The 20,347-nt window shown below is 46.5% G+C and overlaps 1 protein-coding gene across 2 annotated transcripts in view; it reads left to right on the top strand.

Moving 5' to 3' along the window:
- The window catches only part of GALNT18 (polypeptide N-acetylgalactosaminyltransferase 18), a 358,416-nt gene that overhangs the window by 223,957 nt on the left and 114,112 nt on the right, over window positions 1-20,347 (top strand). For both annotated transcript variants that reach the window (XM_061440790.1, XM_061440791.1), the window contains exons 4-5: window positions 15,381-15,564; window positions 17,099-17,296. In XM_061440790.1, the coding sequence (XP_061296774.1) occupies window positions 15,381-15,564; window positions 17,099-17,296 (382 nt within the window). The remainder of the gene's footprint in view (window positions 1-15,380; window positions 15,565-17,098; window positions 17,297-20,347) is intronic.

The raw sequence follows: 20,347 nt of genomic DNA on the forward strand, positions 1-20,347 counted from the left end.
CAGAGGAAGGGCTGAAGACAGTGCCTGGCGCATGGGACAACATCTGAGCAATGTTGGCTGTAAATGTTTCCCAACACCGTGGTCAGAATAGGCGGCAGAGGGAGTAGGATCTGTTCAGCTTCTGTGGACCCCCAGGAGCAGGGGTGTGGAAAGGATGATGTGTTTCTCAAGGTTATTCCATTTATTGAGGGGATTGAGCAGGCAGAAGTTCAACAGTGACCTTGAAGAGAGGAGGTGGCAAAGCCTGGCTTCCTACTGGCCTCCTGCCCCTGGGACTGAGTCTGAACCTTGCCACTATAAGCTGTATGATTTTAGGGAAGAATCTTCATGTTACTAAGCCTCAGTTTTTATCTGTGAACAAGGACCACAGTACTGTTTAGCCTGCATAGGACTGACCGGGACATTGCGTATGAAACAACCAGTGAGCCCAGGCAGCACTGTTGCTTAGCAGCTGTGCGGAAACTTCAGAAAGTGGGTTCAGACAAAGTGTGATTTTTTAACTCCTGTATAGGCTTACCAGAAACACCACTGGGTATGGGGGGTATTTTCCAGAAAAATCTTCAAACCTTAGTTTGAAGACTTCTGTTCCAGGTGCTGCCCAGCCAGCAATATCCCTCCATAAACGCCAGGCTCTGCTGGACTCTGGGGACAGGAAAGAGGAAGACCCTTATTCCTTTGCCAAGAGCTCACAGCCCAGTGGGACACTGAACAAGTCAGTACAATGAGGGAGGGGGAGCCCCGGGGCAGAGGAAACCAAAGACAATAAGCCCCGAGGTCTTTCTGGACGCTTTTAATCCTGGTCACCAGGACCCATTGAGCTGAGACACCATTCATTCATTCCTGTAAATGTGTTTATAAAAAATCAGAATGAACACGGATGGCATCCCTGCTGTATGCCAGTCTTGGTGGGTGCCCAAAGCCAGGACAGTTTGGCAGAGCAGGTGATGCTAGGCTACACTTCTGGCCTCACCTTTTAGGTACACGCAGCTGCCTTCCCACTGCCCCATTTGCATCTCTTTATCTAGGGGTTTTCTCCAAAGCCAAGGCAGGTTTCTCTGCCATGCACAGAGCAGCCTGGATATGCTGAGAATTAGCAGGCCCCAGGAGCAGCCCTCAACAGTGACTGTGGGAACTGACATATGGATACCCTGGCCCCCTCGTCCTAGCCTCATTTCGCTCATGTGGGAAATAGGCCCAAGAGTGTAAAAGGTCCCTGCTTCATGGATGTGCTGTGAATGAGAACCAAGGTAGCACAGGCTTCTTTTGCTTTTTATCGGCTTTAAATCATAAAGTGAGGCTGATGAGACACACTGAAGTGCCCAGCACAGAGCCTGGGCTAATGCTCATTAAGTGCACCCTCCCACTGCTAATCACAAAGGTAGGAAATGTGTTAAAATGTGAACTCTGAGGCCAAGCTGCCAACTTTGGATGTCAGCTCCACCACTTGTTAGTTACAGGCATAGTTCACTTTATTATGCTTTGAAGATACCGTGTTTTTTTTGTTTGTTTTTTACAGATTGAAGGTTTGTGGCAATCCTAAGTCAAGGAAGTCTATCAGCACCATTTCCCCTACAGCATTTGCTCACTTTGTGTATCTAAGCCACATTTTGGTAATTCTCACAATATTCAAACCCTCCACCAGCAAAAAGATTAGAACTTGCTGAAGGCTCAGGTGACAGCCTTTTTTCAGCAATAAAGTATTTTTTAGATAAAGCATACACATTTTTTAGACATAATGTTATTGCACACTTAATAGACTATAGTCTAGTGTAAAAGTAAATTGTATGTGCACAAGAAAACAAAAAATTCCTGTGACTCATTTTAGTGTGCTATTTGCTCTGTTGCAATAATCTGGAACCAAACCCATGATAGCTCCAAGGTTTGCATGTGTTTGAACTTGCATGAATTACTTAACATCTTTGTGCCTCAGGTTCCTCATCTATAAAATGAATTACTATTAATCCTTACCAAATTGAGTTCTCATTAGTATCCAGTGATTTAATAAAAAGAAAGCCTTGCACATAGAAGTTGTCCCCATAGGAGTGGTCACAGGATGACAGGTCAGGATGGGAAGGGTTTGCGGCCTGAATATGAAGTGGCCAGATGGTGAGTGGCCCCCAGGAGGGTCAGTGGGATCCTGTGCCTGGGGAAATCCTGGGCCTGGGCAATTTGCTATAGGCCCAACTTTCCCAAATAATGCAAGGGTCCCTGCTTCCAGCCTTAGGCCCCTTCCTTCAAAAAGGAGGAAGGGAACAAAGGGGCTCAGGCTAATGAGAAAATAATAGCCCCACCTATTAAGTAATTATAACATGCCGGGCAATACCTTACAGAATCCTATAGCAACTAAAGAGGTAGATAGAGTTATTCCCATCTTAATGATAAGAAAACTGAGGCTCAGGGTGGTTAAATTACATACCCAAAGTTACACAGCTGATGAATGGCCTGCCTAGGATTTAAATGAAGGCCTTCCTGGTGGCTCAGATGGTAAAGAATCTACCTTGCAATGTAGGAGACCTGTGCTCGATCCCTGGGTCGGGAAGTTGCCCTGGAGAAAGGAATGGCTACCAACTCCAGTATTCTTGTCTGGAGAATTCTATGGATAGAGGAGCTTGCGGACTACAGTCCATGGGGTTGCAAAGAGTCGGATACAACTGAATGACTAACACTAAATTGAATAAAGATCAGTTTTCATTCCAATCCCAAAGAAGGGCAACGACAAAGAATGCTCAAACTATTGTATAATTGCCCTCATTTTACATGCTAGCAGTATAATGCTCAAAATTCTTCAAGACAGGCTTCAGCAGTACATGAACCAAGAAATTTCAGATGTACAAGCTGGGTTTAGAAAAGGCAGAGGAACAAGAGCTCAAATTACCAACATTTATTGGATCATAGAGAAAGCAAGGAATTCCAGAAAAACATCTGCTTCATTAACTATGCTTTTGACTGTGTGGATCACAACAAATTGGAAAATTCTTAAAGAGATGGGAATAGCAGACCACCTACTTGCCTTCTGAGAAACCTGTATGCTGGTCAAGAAGCAATAGTTAGAACCAGACATGAAACAATGGACTGGTTCAAAATTGAGAAATGAGTACATCAAGGCTGTATATTGTCACCCTGCTGATTCAACTTATATGCAGAGTATATCATGTGAAATACCATGCTGGATGAATCACAGGCTGGAATCAAGACTGCTGAAAGAAATATCAACAACCTCAGATATGCAGATGATACCACTCTGATGGCATAAAGTGAGGAGGAACTAAAGAGCCTCTTGATGAGGGTAAAAGAGGAAAGTGAAAAAGCTGGCTTAAAAATGAACATTCAAAAAGTTAAGATCATGGCATCTGGTCCCATCACTTCATGGCAAATAGAAGGGGAAAAAATGGAAACAGTGACAGATTTTATTTTCCTGGACTCCAGAATTACTGCAGATGGTGACTGCAGCCATGAAATTAAAAGATGCTTGCTCCTTGGAAGGAAAGCTATGACAAACCTAGACAGCATATTAAAAAACAGAGACATTACTTTGTCGACAAGGGTCCATTTTTCCAGTAGTTATGTATGGATGTGAGAGTTGGACATAACTACATAAAGAAGTCTGAGTGCCAAAGAATTGGTGCTTTCAAACTGTGGTGTTGGAGAAGACTCTTGAGAGTCCCTTGGACTGCAAGGAGATCCAACCAGTCCATCCTAAAGGAAATCAGTCCTGACTATTCATTGGAAGGACTGATGCTGAAGCTGAAGCTCCAATACTTTGGCCACCTGATGCGAACAGCTGACTTACTGGAAAAGACCCTGATGCTGGTAAAGATTGAGGGCAGGAGGAGAAGGAGGTGACAGAGGATGAGGTGGTTGGATAGCATCAACTCCATGAACATAAGTTTGAGCAAACTCTGGGAGACAGTGAAGGACAGGGAATCCTGGCGTACTGCAGTCCATGGGGTCACAAAGAGTTGAAAATGACTTAGCGACTCCACAACAAGGGTTTAAACCTCTCTCCTAAGCCCCTGATCTTGCAATAAAGAAATAAAATCTTAAAGGCTAAAAGCAGAACACTTCAGTTCTTCCTTATCACCCACCCCTTCATGGGATCCTTCCTGCTGAGAATAGATTGCCTGAAGATGTTCTGGAGCTGAAGAGAAGCTCATCAAACCTCCTGAGCTGACAGGCACAACAGCAGACTGAGGTGTAAATATGTGTGCAAAGCCCACACCTCTGGGTGTCCTGAGTCGTGAATAAGCCAAGCTGAGGCTGCCGGTCACACAGCCTGAACAGCAGTGATTTGCATGAGTACTGAGCTGACTTACAGCCTGGGGGAGCCTTCACTTTTCCCCTGAAGGATGTTCAGAGCTGCATCAGCAGGACTTGGACCCTAAAGCCTGATGTCAGTCCTCACTGGTCACCCAGAGGAACACCAGTGTTTCTAGCATCCCATGTCTGTTTTCCAAGGAGGAAAAAAGAAAAAAACCTCTCTTCCTCTGGCCTTTCCTTCCAGTTAAAGAGCAACAAGCAGGGGAGGGAAGTGTTTCTAAAGAACCTGAACCAGGTCATATGAGACAGGAAGACTCTTTTCAAGCAGAGAGAGTAGTTCATGCAAAGGCACTGTGGCACCACCAAGCTCGGTATATTTGGAAACATGACGTGTGCAGAGTCTGGCAGAAGAGTCTGAGAAGCAAAAAGGGACCAGGACCTGGTATGCCAACAGCAATGGCAGGGGGTGGGGAGTAGGAGTGCGCATAGGGAAGCTGGTACTGTAGGCATTTACAGAAGCTTAGACTCTAGGATCTCAGGATCATGGGGCTTGGTATCTGAGAATCTCAAGGTTTTGGACTCATAATCATGAAGTCTTGGACTCTTCTTCCTGAGATTTTGATCATCAATTTTCTGAGCTAGGCAACACTCAAACTCTCCAACTGGCACGAGATGAGTTACCACCAAAATTCTGGTTGGTCCCTGACTTAAGTGCTCATGGCAACGGTCCTTCCCCAGTGCCAGCACGTGGGCCCAGCCTCTGGGATCGCCTTTGCCTGCTGGGACATCAACAGGGCCTGTTCTCAGCCTGGATTTAACCTGTGGTTAATGGCTGGACTCCAGTATTTTCCAAGGCTTTGAGTTCTGGGTCACAGCCTCCCTGGAAGCTCACGGGGGGCCTACCTACCTAGTACTCTTGAGCTGGAGCGGCTGGACTGGAGCAATGTCCATTCTGCTGGACCCCTGACATTCATGGCATTTTTAACAAGTCCTGAGATTCCTGCTGAGAACCTTCAGAATAGCAGGAGCATTTTATGTCCTGCAAGCAATTTCACGGCATCTGTGCTGGTGCTCACCTTTAGTTTACAAGGGTTTCCTTCTCACGTGGCCCCAGAGAGGGCAAAGGCAAGTCGGTCCTTTTCCAAGGTCTTCTAGTCCATGAGGACAACTGAGGTCTATGCTTCTGCTTTTCTCATTTTCATTTTCTGAGTTACTCATGGTGGAAACATAGGAGAGCGGATGGAATCGAGAGCCTGGTGCTCTGGCCCTGGGGGAAGAAGAGCTGGGTTCTTTTGCTGGCTTTTCATATTTGGGCAAATCTGGGTGTGGCAGGAGCCAAGCGGACGTGAGCACTCAGAAGCCCCTGCCTGGAACTGAAGAGCACACGCCTATGCCCCAGACTGGCCCACGGGGAACACCCAGATGGATTCAGGCAACGTTATGTCCTTGGAGCCACAGTGGATTTTCCAGGTGAGACTGCACTGTGAATCCAAAGGTAACAAGCACTCAGTCTGAGGCCCTGTTCCCTCATTGCTTGATCTTGCTTGCTCGAGGATTTGTATCCCAGAGAAACTAGAGTTTGTGTATAAATGATCTATCTGCCCTCACATCAAAAGAAAGCTGAGTCTGTCAGTCTAATTCCTTCCCTTGGGTTCTAAGGATACATAGCTGTAAAAAAAAGAGGCTGTTTTCCTCCCAGAACAGATCTGTGATCATAGAATGCTGCTGAAACCTGGGACACGCAGCTCCTTTGGTGGACAGAGGGGCAGGTGGCAGATCAGGGTCTGTGCAGGCAGGCGGATGTGTTTGAATCCCTGCTTATTTTTTACTGTCTGTGTCATCTTGGGCATGTCAAGTCTGATCTTTGAACTCTCTCTTTTATCATTTGGAGATAATAATCTGTGGGATTAAGGACACAGATTCGAGGCAGGCTGCCTGTATTTGCATCCCAGCCTAACTCCTCTAGTTCCACCTCTCTCTGCTGGGGTTTCCTAATGTATGGAATGGGAACGACAGTACTGCCTACCTTGAGTAGTAGTACAGTCGTTGAGAAGACTGAATCAGTCATATATAAACCCAGTTTGGAAAAGTACATGGCACATGATAAGCACCAAATAAATTCCCATTAGCTATAAATGTCATTGTTGGTAGGGTGGTAGTGAGATTTCAATACCACCCTAGAATAATGTACAGCAAAATCTAGAATAATGTACAGCACTTCAAAAGTGCTTAATATATAATTGCTGAATGAATGAATAAAGAACGGGATGGATTGATGCAAAGCCCTGAGCACAGTGCCCATTATATAGTGAGTGAAGGGAAGCACCCACAGAACCACAGCCTTTCTGCCTTGGCCACTGGAACCAGTGTGCTTGGCTGACCTGGACCGCTGCTGGCTGATCATACTTTCCAGTCTTTGCACATCTATTCTGAACTTAAAGTCAGTAGCATCAGGTGAGTAGCCCGAAACCAGCTATGATGGGAGAGTATTTAAACTACAGACATTGGAAGATGTTATAAATCAGGTTTTCGTTTGTTGAGAGGGAGAGAAAAAGAAAAACAGAGAGAGAGATGGAGAGTTACACATTGACTGGCACCCAACACACATCCTTGACTGTCCAAGGGACCATTTATACATCATCCACCTCAATCATCTTTAGAAACCAGTTCTAACCATTTTGTTGCAAGATCCAGGATCTTTGGGAAAATAAGTCATTTAGGAGCAGATAAGAGGCTGTTAATGGATGCTAAGAGCTTGGGTTTGGAGACCTCACTAAGTGAGGAGTACATATTTCATGTGGGTTTTGGTGATCACTCATGCCTGGCTATGATACAAAAGAGTAGACCTGGAAACAAATGGCTGGGTCTATTGATAGGTGGTAATTCTGCGACTTGGAATAGCTGAATTAAAGCCTGGAAACTCAGAAGATTGTGACAATCTGCCTGGACCCTGTGACCATATTTTATATGCTGTCTGTGTGGCTCCTAGGTGGAGCCTTTCTCTAAGTCCTGAGTAAGGAGAACCATTAAAGGTCATTCCAGAGCTACTTCAGTATCAATTGACTTTGAATAAGTGAAGCTATTAAAGGAGTATATGGGAGAGAAGAGGGAATGGCATGGAAGGCATTTGTAAACTGCCCAGGGTTTGAAAGCCTGTCCAGAGTGATCTTAAAGAAAGAGCAACTCACAAAACAAGGCTGCTCTTGGGCTGGAGTCTCAGGCTGGTCTATTCTTCTAGGGTTGAAACTGCTCAAGCCCAGCTCACCATCATTAATCTCAGGACCGTATGAGTCCACAGTCTCCCTCTATATTCTTTAGGGATGGCGGGGGAGGGGGGTGGGCTGGCATTTTCTTTTATTTTTTAGATCCCCCAGTGAGTGGATGAGCAGCTAGGTACGACAACCATTGCATCCAAATGAATAATTTCTCTTTTAAAGTGTTTTGACACATCACTGGTGTTTCAATGGCCCTAAATGGCTTTAGAGGAAAGCTAGTTAATCTTCTGATCTGAGGAAGATCAGCTACTGTTCACTTTTGGAGGAATAAACAGAAATGTGCTGTGCTTTTAATCTTCAGATTAGCATCATTGGCAACTAGCAATTATTAGCACTTGTCAGTGGGGTGTTCACCACCCCTCCCAGGCAACTGGAGGGAGGGGGTGGCAACTCTAATCTAGGCTGGGCTTTGGAGGACAGCACTGAGCTAGTGGCAGGACTGGGTGGCATGAAAGTGTGCAGATGGGGAGAGGGGGCAAACAAGAGTATGCCTTGTGCAGAGGGCAGCGGGGGACCTACAGAGGACTGTCCAAAGCATTTGATCCAAAGATGACCGCAGAGAAAACAACTGCCAAGTGAAAGGCCTGCCGTTGGAAGCAGCCAGGTGGAGCCCATGGGTTTGGGAGAATGAAAAGGACAACTAACTATCCAGATGTACCCTCTCCAGATGTGGCCATCAAAACTGTCTGCAGACTCTGCCAAATACCCCCTCAAGGGGTGAGAATGTGGCAAAAAACCACTGGGCTCGGAAAGTAACAGAATATGAGTCTTCTAACTTCAGCCTGTGCTCCCCTGCCTGCCCACCCACTGCACCAAGCACTGCTTCTCAGGCTCAGGAGGCCCAGTCATTTAGGAAATCTCAGCATCAGGGAGCACTGAATCAGTGCCCGGAGTTCTTTTGCAAAAATCTCTCCCTTTCCTGCTCCTCATTCTCTCTCACTCACCCGCCTCTTCTTCCTTCCCTCCTTTCTCTCTCCCTCTCTCTCCTCATCTCTACCCCGTCCCCTCTCTGTGTAGACTACAGCACATGCCTTTTAAACATCCAGCAGAATGAAAGCTCTTTACGGACTATCCTGCTCACAAGTTAGAGCCATAGCAGCTGATCAATAGCTGGTACACAGCGAGTGCTCATTGTTTGTTGAATGAATGAATGAGTGGCCCCTCCCTTCATTCTTCCTTCCCCCAAACCTCCAGCAGACAGGAGAAATGATTGTCTGAGCACTAAGAGAAGGATGAGGAGCTGGACCTGGTTCTCTGTGACAAAGCTGGGCTGGCTGGTTTACAAGGATGCCTGTGCAGCCATCTTTCATGGTGAAGCCCCATTGGACGTCAGTGTCCTGATCCTTTATTTTCCTTTATGCAAGAGATAAAGAGTATCTCATTAGGTGTTTAAATCATATTAACAGCCATTGGTACCAGACTTCTGTTCAGCTTGCATTATGTTTCTTTTAGGGTGACTCTGAGGAGCTAATTGCTTTTCATTTAGCAGTACAAGGGGCATATATAGTCAGGGAAGAAAGGGCTCTGTCTGACCAGCCTGGTGAATGTTGCATTTTCACTTGGCATCTAAGTCTGAAGGGGGAGAATAGCAGCTTGCACTCAGCTGGCTCCAAGGGGAGGCACGGGCTGGGGAGGGTGGGGAGTGGCCTGTGACCTCCTAAGAGCAGAATGTTGTTTCATCAGCACAGCTTCTGGGAGTGCTGATGTACAGAGGTCGTTCAGAGGTCAGCAGAGCAGGGATTTGTGGACAGCAGGAGAGGCGGAGGAGCAACATAAGCAGGAGGGCACCTGGCCCCATGCAGGGTGCAAATTGTATTCCTCTGGCAGCACTGGCGGTGAGTTAACAGCTCTGCCATTGAGTCTACATCTGACAAAGCCACAGAGAGCGGACTCCCTGCCTCCACTTTCCCAGCATGGTCAAACCAGTGTGAAGTATGGCCTTCCCCTTCTTTCCACATTTATACTCCTGTCCTGCTCTTATGAAGACACTTTATTAAAAATTATTTATAGATATTTCAAAAAACAAAGTAGCTACCAAAGGTAAAAGACAGTGCAGCTTTTAGACTGCGACTTGAAAATTAAAGCTTTAACAGAAGCAAAAATGCTGGTAGAACCCTGTGATTCGTCATTATATTGTCTCCGAGCTTCCTAGCAGCCTTGGCGAAAAAAGTAAATATAACAGGTTATGTGTTTGTGTTTAAGTATAAAGAAAACCTCAAGTTCTTTATATGTTTTTTTGAGCTGTTCTGAGAGGTATTCCATGTATATATAAAATAGGTGATATCTTACATAACAGTTTTCTAGCACAAGTCAAAATGTTTTTAATATTGTTCTTTCTTGCTTTGGCTGTTAGCAAAGTTTAAAGGAAAACATGAAAATCTAATTAAGTAAAGGGACTTTGCCAAGACTGAACCAGTATTGTCAAGGGTATTTCAGGCCTTTAAAAATTTGTTTGATAGCAGTTGTTTGGTGGGGGCTAAGGGAATCCTCTCTTCTAACCAGTAGCTAATATTTGAGATACAACAGACTGAGAACAGAATCTTTTTTCCTAGCTGCTCCACGAGAAATCTTTATTCTGGTTAACAGCAAAACTCAGAGATACAAAGGGGCAGGCAACTCCTACAAGAAGCAAAGCTGTCTCATCTCCTGCTGCCACCTTCCAAGCTGGCTCTTCTGTGTCTGGTTTCATTTCCTGTGCATCAGGAATTCACAATCTTATTTTAAACCCAGCACTGTTCCGAGACAATAGATCCCATTTTATTAACTTTTGTGTATAGCAAACCACCCCAGAAGTTCATGGCTTGAAACAGCAACCATTCACTGCCTCACGATTCTGTAATAAGCCCAGCTTGTCTCTGCTCTATGATGTCAGCTAGGATCACTGATGTGACTGTGACCTACTGGTGGTTGAAGGATCCAAGATGGCCATACACGTGACTTCCTGGAAAGTCCAGTGGTAAGACTTCACCTTCCAATGCAGGAGGTGCAAGTTTGATCTTAGTCAGGGAGATGAGATCCCACATGCCTCAGGGCCAAAAAAAAAAAAAAAAAAATATATATATATATATATATATATATATATATATATATAAACAGAAGCAATATTGTAGCAAACTCAATAAAGACTTTTTAAAAAATGGTTCACATTAAAAAAAATAAATAAAATATCCCTGGATGGGCTTCCATAGCAGTCCTGTGGTTAAGACTTGGTGCTTCCACTGCAGGAGGCACAGGTTTGATCTCTGGTCAGGAAACTAAGATCCCACATGCTGTACAACATGGCAAAAAAAAAAAAAAAGATGGCCTCACTCACACCTGTAGGGCCTCGGTGAGATGACCTAAATGACCAGGACTCCCTGGGCTGCTCCACTCGAGGAGGCCAGCTTCCTTACTTAGGCCAGCAAGTGAGCAAAAGCAGAAAAAGCTGCAAGGCCTCCAAAGGCCTAGGCCTGGAATTTTCACAGGGACCCTCTGGCTGCATTCTGTTGTTTCAGGGTTAGCTGAGATTCAGTGTGCAAAGCGGCCTCCCAGGATGAGAATTCAGAGAGGCGGGATTCATGGCACATCAGTTCAGTTCAGTTCAGTCGCTCAGTTGTGTCTGACTCTTTATGACCCCATGAACCACAGCACGCCAGGCCTCCCTGTCCATCACCAACTCCTGGAGTTCACCCAAACCCTTGTTCATCGAGTCGGTGATGCCATCCAACCATCTCGTCCTCTGTTGTCCCCTTCTCCTCCTGCCCTCAATCTTTACCAGCATCAGGGTCTTTTCAAATGAGTCAGCTCTTCGCATCAGGTAGCCAAAATACTAGAGTTTCAGCTTCAATGTCAGTCCTTCCAATGAACACCCAGGACTGATCTCCTTTAGGATGGACTGGTTGGATCTCCTTGCAGTCCAAGGGACTCTCAAGAGTCTTCTCCAACACCACAGTTCCAAAGCATCAATTCTTTGGTGCTCAGCTTTCCTTATAGTCCAACTCTCACATCCATACATGACCACTGGAAAAATCATAGCCTTGACTAGACGGACCTTTGTTGGCAAAGTAATGTGTCTGCTTTTTAATATGCTGTCTAGGTTGGTCATAACCTTCCTTCCAAGGAGTAAGCGTCTTTTAATTTCATGGCTGCAATCACCATCTGCAGTGATTTTGGGGCCCAGAAAAATAAAGCCAGCCACTGTTTCCACTGTTTCCCCATCCATTTGCCATGAAGCGATGGGACCGGATGCCATGATCTTCGTTTTCTGAATGTTGAGCTTTACACCACCTTTTTCACTCTCCTCTTTCACCTTCATGGCACATCACTTGGTGGCAATGACCCACAGCCCTGTCCCAGCAACAGCTCAGTAACAGTGGTCCCCGCAGGCAGTGTCCTCACCTGAGAGTGGGGAGGGAGACCAGGGATCTATCCTCCCTGGGGGCAGGGAGAGGGGTCTTTTGGTGCTAGCTCAGTCTCTTTCCAAGTTGTGTGCACTCACCACTTAATGACCACCAACAAAAGTCCAAACATCAGGCTTTATGATGTTTACATAGATCTATGTAAGATCTATGAAGATCCTTTTTGGATCCATGATGAGTGGACCTTTGAAATGATGAAACAGTATGTATTTTAAGAGGCCTCCTGGCAACCATGCTTGAAGACCTTGTAAGCGTGTAAGGGGTACACTGATCTCTGCCACTGTACCAATGACTTCCTGCCATTACTGAGCCAGCCGCGTCCCCAGGCCTCCCTGGTCAGTGGGAGAGCGCAAGGTCATTTTCTTATTGGCTAGAGTGAGCTGCACAGCATGTTGGTGTGACCCAAGGGTCAGCTGAATTTTCTATGGGCTGAATGAGAATGCCTGACAGCCCCCACTGAGCCTAGCCCCAGACAAGGGTCACACTGTTTGAAAGGATGAGTTGAACATCAACAAAAGCCACATGCTCATCACTTTTGCAGAAGCTGGAAAGCTGGTTGAGCTAGATAACAAAACATTGGATAACAGAATCAAGGGAAAAAACAGTTTGACTTCAGAGAAGTGCTGTAAATCTTTGAAAAGATTGAAATAAAGGGGTGTAAATGAAAGATCCTTGTTTTGACTCGGAGCACTGGAGTACATACACACACACACACAAGCATACACGTGTGCATCTACTCACACCTGCATCCATCCACTCACACCTGCATCCATGAAGAGATGGGATGGAGGAGGCCTGACTCAGCAGCATCACATGAAGAGAATCTAAGTATATGTTTCTAGTAAGGTCAATTTGTATCAAAAGTAGGCAGAGTTAATGTGACCTTAAGCTATTATGATATTAATGGGTACATCAATTCTAGATTCAGGGAGGTGATTGGTTCCTTATAGTCTATACAGCTCAGTTTGCTCCAGGGAAAAAATAGGCCAGTTTCTAGCTTTGTAATTTAAAAGCGTTAGAGAAAAACTTACATTTTTAGGACAAGTTCACTGTGATAAAAGAACTTGAACTTACAAGAGATGAGGAAATACAAGGAGGAATTAAAGACATTTGACCTAGAGAAATTCGCAGCAAGGACTTAAGGATGGTCTTTGGCTCTAAAAGGTTGCCACGTGGAAGAGGGACTTGATCTGCCCTCAGTGGTCCCCAAATGAGTGGACGGTTGAGGAACTGTGGCATTTAAAGAGTAAAAGGAAAAAACATCTAATACCTGGAATAGATGGTACAGGGTTTTCTGTCATTGCACGGGCTGGATAATCACTCATCTGGATCCACAGAGGGGATTCAAACCTTCGATGGGTAGTTGGTTCAAAATGAAATTCCAGGTACTAATTCTGAGGTCTTGGGATTCCCAGGAACTTGACCAAGGTCACAGAGCAAGGGAGTAGTTGTCTAGCACAAAAGCCTGCCTCCCTCTCGGCTTCTTTGCCTCAGACTCAGTTTTCTCATCTCCTTAATGGTAACTCAGGCAGTGGTACAAAAAGCAGCCTAGGGGCCACATCTTACACAGCCTTTTGTTTGGCCAGCATCATGTGGTAAACGACTTGAAACCAATACCTGCTACCAGTTCCAGCAGTAGCCACCGTGCTCTGTTGCCTTTCCTGGGCATGCGGCCACAGCACACATCTGTATCTCCTATTTGGCTCCCGTGGCCTTGCTGCTTGCAGACTTCGGAGCTGGGGTCAGGCCAGAACAGGAAGAAGTGGCCCTGGACCAGAGCATGTGAAGAGGGCTTTGTCAGCCAGAGATGGACCCCTTGATTTGCAGGGACAGTCAGCTCCCCCAGCTTTTATAACTCCCACTATGATGGAAACTGTGAACAGGAAAGAAAGTGCTATGCACTTTTCACAGATGTCACTCCCATTTAATCCTCATAACAACCATATCTGTACCCTGGGGCTGCAGAGTACAAAGCACCCCAGACTGAGTGACAACATAAATGTATTGTCTCACTGTTCTGGAGGCTAGAAGTCCAAAATCAAGGTGCTCCCTCTGAAGATGGGAGGGATCTGTTCCAGGCCTCCTCCCCAGTTTCTGGTACCCTCAAATGTTCCTTGGCTGCTAGACGGCCATCTCTGCATCTCTCCACCCTGTCTTCCTTCTGTGTAGTCTGTCTCTGTGTCTAAATTTCCCCCCTTTATTAATATAAGAACACTAATCCTATTGGATTAGGACCTAATGACCTATCTTAACTTGATTAAATCTGTAAAGATTCTATTTCCAAATAAGGTTGTGTTCTGAAGTCTGGGGTCAGACCAAAGCCTTTGGGGAGAAACAATTCAATCCATAATAGTCTGCCATCAAATCCTCAGCCCCTCATTCATGTCCTTCCTATGTGCCGAGTACAGTCACTCTATCTGAACATCCCCATGGAAATCTAGCAGTGATTTAATAACACGTCATAAGGCTAATTCCATAGCAAATAGGATTAAAATGCTATGTTGCTGGCTCCAAGTGCTGTCCTCTTTCTAGTACCCTAGGCTCCTGCCAGGAGGTGTGCCAACTGCCTCCTGCCCTTTCCTCACTCCTAATGGGCTGCCTGTCTGGCAAGACCCAAGATTGGACACCAAGGGACACGCAGGGCTCAGCCCACCTGGGTCTGTCCCAGAGCCTGGGCATGGGCAGGCTGGGAAGATGGGAGGCAGGGCAGTTGGAAATCAAGTCCTAGGGAAGTGCTGTGGTTGGAAGTGGGTGAATGCGGCCCACTTAGGCCACTGTCTGGGAGGAGGGAGGTGTCATACTGTGTTGCCTGAGCAGCTATGGAAAACACGATGAACGTGCTGCCCTGTTCTGCTGCTGTGGGGTCATATGCGGTTATGAAGATGCAGGGGAATTGGATGTTCAGCCAGGCCCAGGGACACCCAGCAACAAATTGATGCCAGCCACTTACACAGCTCTTGGTCATCCACTTCCTGGAAAGATGGAGTTCTAGGCCAGGAGTGGGTCTCAAGCTATAATCTTTGTATATGGAGCTTTCTCTGGGGACTGGGGAGGACTGATGGAGAACACTGGGGAAGAAGGAAGACCCTGAACAGATGAGAAAGAATGGGGCTTCTGAGGTCATTAGACCTGGCTTGAACTGAACACCAACTCATAACTTCAGGGTGTTGGACAAACTGATCAAACTTCAGAGCTGGATTTTCCCAAGGGCCTGTTGTGAAGATTAAATGCACCGTGTGTGAAGCAGGTGACCCTCTTCGTGTTGCTGGGCATAATAAATACTGTTTTCACCTCCGTTTTTCTCCACAAAGCTGAGCTGTGTTGGCCATCCTGGGGAATTCCAAGGAAGACCCGGGGAGGGGACCGGCCCCTCCTGCCTCTCTCTAGGGTCAGCTCACCCTGGAAGGGTGAACGTCGTCATCATGCTAACAGTGCATTTTCTCCCTCACAGAGGAGCTGAAGGAGAAGCTGACAGAGTACGTGGACAAGGTGAACGGCCAGAAGCCAGGCTTCATCAAGGTCGTGCGGCACAGCAAGCAGGAAGGCCTCATCCGCTCCAGGGTCAGCGGCTGGAGGGCCGCCACTGCCCCTGTAGTGGCTCTCTTTGATGCCCACGTGGAGTTCAATGTGGGCTGGTAAGTGCCCGTTGGGAGCTGAGGAAGTTGAGTCCCAGTGTGGTCCAGGGTGCAAAGCTCACTGGGATCTCTGTCATGATGGGGAAAGGAGTCAGCATCTGGGTGTGCAGGTGCCCAGGCACCATGCTGGCCCTTCAGGGTGGGAAAGGGTCAGGGATCAACAGGTCAAAACACAGTGTCTCAAGGGTTGGTGGCATAAGGGCCAACGTGGTCCTCTAGGAGACATGATGGGGGAGAAGAGTAAATGCCTGGGGCAGAGCGAGAGTTCCAGCCCAACCAAGGACCAGGCTGCAACCCCCGGGAAAGGGGAGCTGGACCAGACATGAATTGAAGCCCAGCCCACAGACAGGGCCAAGACCAAGAGAGCAAAGGGAGCTAAGTACCCTGGGCTCCCTCCAGATTCCAGATCAGAGGTAGCAGAAAATCTCAGATTCATTCCACTGGTAAAACTAGGTCTTAGAGCACCTTTCTTTCTCTGGCCACGGCTGCTCAGGTGCTGAGTGGGGCAAAGCCTCAGTGGCTTCAGCCAAGAAGACACAAGGTACCTGATGCTGACATCCCTGCAGGCCAAAGGGCATGCTGTGTGGTCCACTGGGTGTGGCTCTGCAGAGAGCCTGGGGGTGGGGGGGCCTGGGTGCTGGGGATGGCCAAGTGTACCGCCCTCTTAGCCACTATGCCTGGTAGCATTGGGGTCTGCTGTCCCTCTTGAACTCTGAGCACCACCCTCTGCCTCCCCAGAGTAGAGTGAGGAGGGTCCTTTGGCAGGAGGGAACAGCAGGCATGCACACAGCATACTTTGACATAACAGGTCCGAATTAAGGCTGCAATGCAGTCATTTTTTATAGCTGAAGTCCCTGCTTGCCATTTGTGACTGTTTAAAAAGCATTTTCATTGGATTTATGGCCAGGAGAAGAGAGGGACACTTACTATTTCAAGCAGATTTGAATAAACAATTATGCAACAAATGCATTATTAATGAGAAGCTTATCATTCCTGTCTGCAAACATTTTGCTCGCCTGGTACCCAGAGGGGCTCGGGCTCTGTGGAAGCACGACCCCGCTTACCTCTCCTTGGGTGGTGGGGTGGGGGGGTGGGGGTGGCATGCCTGGAAGGGCTGAAGAGGCACCGCACGATGGGTGGAGACACGTTTGTTCTCGCCTCCGTGTGTCTGCCGTCCTCATCTGCTTTTTCCTCCTGGGTGACACGCTGAATTTTAGCAAAATCAAAGCCCAAGTTGAAAGCTTTCCGTGGAACCTCAGAACTATTTCTTTCTTCTTTCTTGAGTCTTGATTTCTTTATTTTTTCTAATGGAATAAAGGAAACCAAGCAGACATCAGGATCTAAGGTACTAAGAATCTGTCCGCTCAGACTGGTTCACGCTGAATGAGGAGTCCAGCCTTGTGTAACCCAGCAGCATGGGGGTGGGAGGCAGAGCAGCTCTCCCCTGGAGGAGAGAGCCGGGAGTCCCTTCCTCCTTCTGCGGGGGAAGGAGCTAATGAAGATGCCAATCTCCCTCCCCCTCCTCCCTGCCTAGGGCTGAACCCGTGCTCACCCGCATTAAGGAGAACCGGAAACGGATCATCTCCCCATCCTTTGACAACATCAAATACGACAACTTTGAGATAGAAGAGTACCCGCTGGCGGCCCAGGGCTTTGACTGGGAGCTGTGGTGCCGCTACCTCAACCCCCCCAAGGCCTGGTGGAAGCTGGAGAACTCCACGGCCCCGATCAGGTAATGTATTCTAACCTGGGGAGTCTCCCTGTGTTGACTTCCAGACAAGGGCTCCCCGCCCAGCCTGACCCTCATTCACCAAACTCTAGCCCCATTATGGGTGGTGGGGAGAAATTACAAATGACCTTCAGTCACAGCTTACAGCCTCTGTGATCCCTTTTTTAAAAAGTTAAATTTATTTATTTTTAATTGGAGTATAATTGCTTTACAATATTGTATTGGTTTCTGCCATATATCAACATGAATCACCCATAGGTATACATACTGATGATCCCTTTTAAAAAAGCTGTGGCATCCAGAACCCATTCAAAGGCTCAAAATTACTCATTTCAACACATCGCTGTGGGACCCCTGCTGGGTGCCAACTATGTGCTGTGTGCTGGGGATCTATAGCGATCACCACTCGATTCCTGCCCTCAAAAGCCTAGAATATAGGGAAGACGGACAAAATAATTGGAATAACAAATTATTCCCCATGCTGATGGGAAGTGTGGGGCTGGGGATCCTTTATAGAGAGTGTAATATTCACACTTGTTTTTATGGGAAAGTAGGAGATTGTGGGTTGGAGCAAGGACACGCATATTCACAGGAGCAGAGTGAGTTCATGGACACAGAGGAGGTTCAGAGGGTCTGGGAGGAAGGAGAACAGGGAGGCGGCAGCCCCAGGCAATGAGGCTGGCGCACCCCATGGCACTTGTATGCCTGGCTGATGTTTGAGCTTACCCTGCAGGACTCAGTCAAAAGTGGCTCCAAACTGCCGTGCTAAGATCCCAAACTCTGTCTTTGCTGCTGCCTTTAGAGACACTCAAGTGACTCCTCTATGTGGCCTTTTTCTTATGGGTCAGGACTCCTGAAAAAGCCAGCCACACCAGCCTTTATTTCTACCTGGTTAATCACTGACCAGGTGCCTATATGCTCCCTGCAAAGCCCTGCCCATTAAATACACAGATGGCATCAGAAGGTGGCCTAGGGGACAGTTCCTGGAATGAAAAAGGAGATTAAAAACTGGTGTTGCTTTGTATTATGTGAGGGAGAAAGATTATGAAAAATATAATTGAAAATGGGTGATTATTATCTGGGATTGCATTTTTCCTTGCCAGAAGAAAAAAGCCATATTCATACTTAAAACAAGATGGAAGAGAACTCCACCTGTCTTTCCTGCGTTGTCTCTGTCACCTATCTGTTCGGCCTGTGCCACACTTCTGTGTTATTATTAATAAATGTTTGCTGAGAGGTCACTGGGCCTCTTACACACGTGGTCTCACCTGCTCTTTGTCATAGCCTGGGGACAGCTCACGGTGCCATTCCCCTTTCACAAGATAAGGAAAGAGAGACTGACAAAGGGGAATGGCCCCGCCAAAGGCTCCAGCCAGTGAAGACAGGATCCGCACCCAGATCAGCTAGATTCCACGCCTACCATCCTCCCAGGCACACACTGTCGAGCTCAGAACTGGTGTGGCTGAATTCTACCCCAAGGTCTGCTGACCCCTATTGGTGGAAAATAGACCATCACACCTTGAGCGTTCTTGCTGAAGTCTGTGCACTGGTACCAGCTGCTTCTGCTCCCCTCATCTCTAAATGCATCAGCCTGGACTTAATCATTAAACCTGCATTCTAGGTTCCTGACAAAGAGTATCATCTGAACCTCAAATATTCCATCACCTAATCTATATCAAAAACTTAACTGAAGCAAGAAGGAGGAGGGAGGGATAAATTGAGAGATTGGGACTGGTATATACACACTACTCTATATAGAATAGATCATTGTAAGAACCTGTGTATAGCACAGGGAGGGCTTCCCAGGTGGCACTAGTGGTAAAGAACCCACTTGACAATCCAGGACACATAAGAGACACTGGTTCAATCCCTGGGTGGGGAAGATCCCTTGGAGGAGGGCCTGGCAATCATCTCCAGTACTCTCCAGGTACTCTTGCCTGGAGAGTACCATGGACAAAGGAGCCTGGCAGGCTACAGTCCATGGAGTCACAAAAAATCAGACAAGACTGAAGTGACTGAGCATGCGTGCACACAGAGCACAGGGAACTCCATTCAGTATTCTGCAATGACCTGTGTGCTAATAGAATCTAAAAAAGACTGGATAGATAAGTATATATAACTGACTGACTTTGCTGTATAACAGAAATTAATGCAACATTGTGTATCAACTATACTCCAATACAAAAATTAATTTTAAAATTTTAACTTTAAATTATATTAATGGAAGAAATTATATTAATGGAAGACTTTGAAAGAACATTCTTGGTTTTATACCCCATAGGAAGATGAAGATGCCTCACAGCAAGCTGTGGGTTATACATATGTATCTTGCCCACCTTGGCTCCTATTTCCTCAGAGCTATACTTTAATGCTTTGCCCACAGATGATGTAAGCTGTAAACAGAGCCCAAGGGTGGCTTTGAAACTGGTGTTCACTACGACCCAAAGTGACCTCTTTAAGAGGACTGACCTGAGAAATTTCTTTCAAACTGAAAGCTTTCTATTCCTGAGAAATTAGTATAACATTTCCACATGGGAACTCTGAATCTTATTTCTAAGGCCTGTGTGTTTCTCTTTGGCCACCAGGAAGTTTAGGGTCAACTTTGCAGGTCTACTTTAAGAACCATGAAGGAAGACTCATGCATTCTAACTGACCTCTAATTTGGGGTGAAATTTTAGCTTTTCAGACATTTATCTCTTTTTTTATAATGTATTTTACTTTTTCTTATAAACTATTTCTAGCCCTTTGGAGAATAAGGCAAGATATAAATCAATAACACTTTCAGGCTGAGTGGGTCCACTTAATACCCTAGCCAGTTAATAAGTAATAGACTGAGGATGCCTGTGCTCTTCCAAGAGAAACTATTTTAGATTCTGTTCTTGCTTTGACTGGGCCTGGCCATGAGGGGAAGGCTCCCTCCTTTGTATCCTGGAATGCCCTACCCTGCTCAGCACTTCAGTAACATCAAGGAAAATGCTGATGTTAACTCTGCAGGGTCGATGTTTTAAAATCACTGTGCACTTAGAGAGAGGATTCTCTGGGCTTCTTCAGTGT

This window comes from Bos javanicus, chromosome 15, assembly GCF_032452875.1.
Source record: "Bos javanicus breed banteng chromosome 15, ARS-OSU_banteng_1.0, whole genome shotgun sequence".
Classification (NCBI taxonomy): domain Eukaryota; kingdom Metazoa; phylum Chordata; class Mammalia; order Artiodactyla; family Bovidae; genus Bos; species Bos javanicus.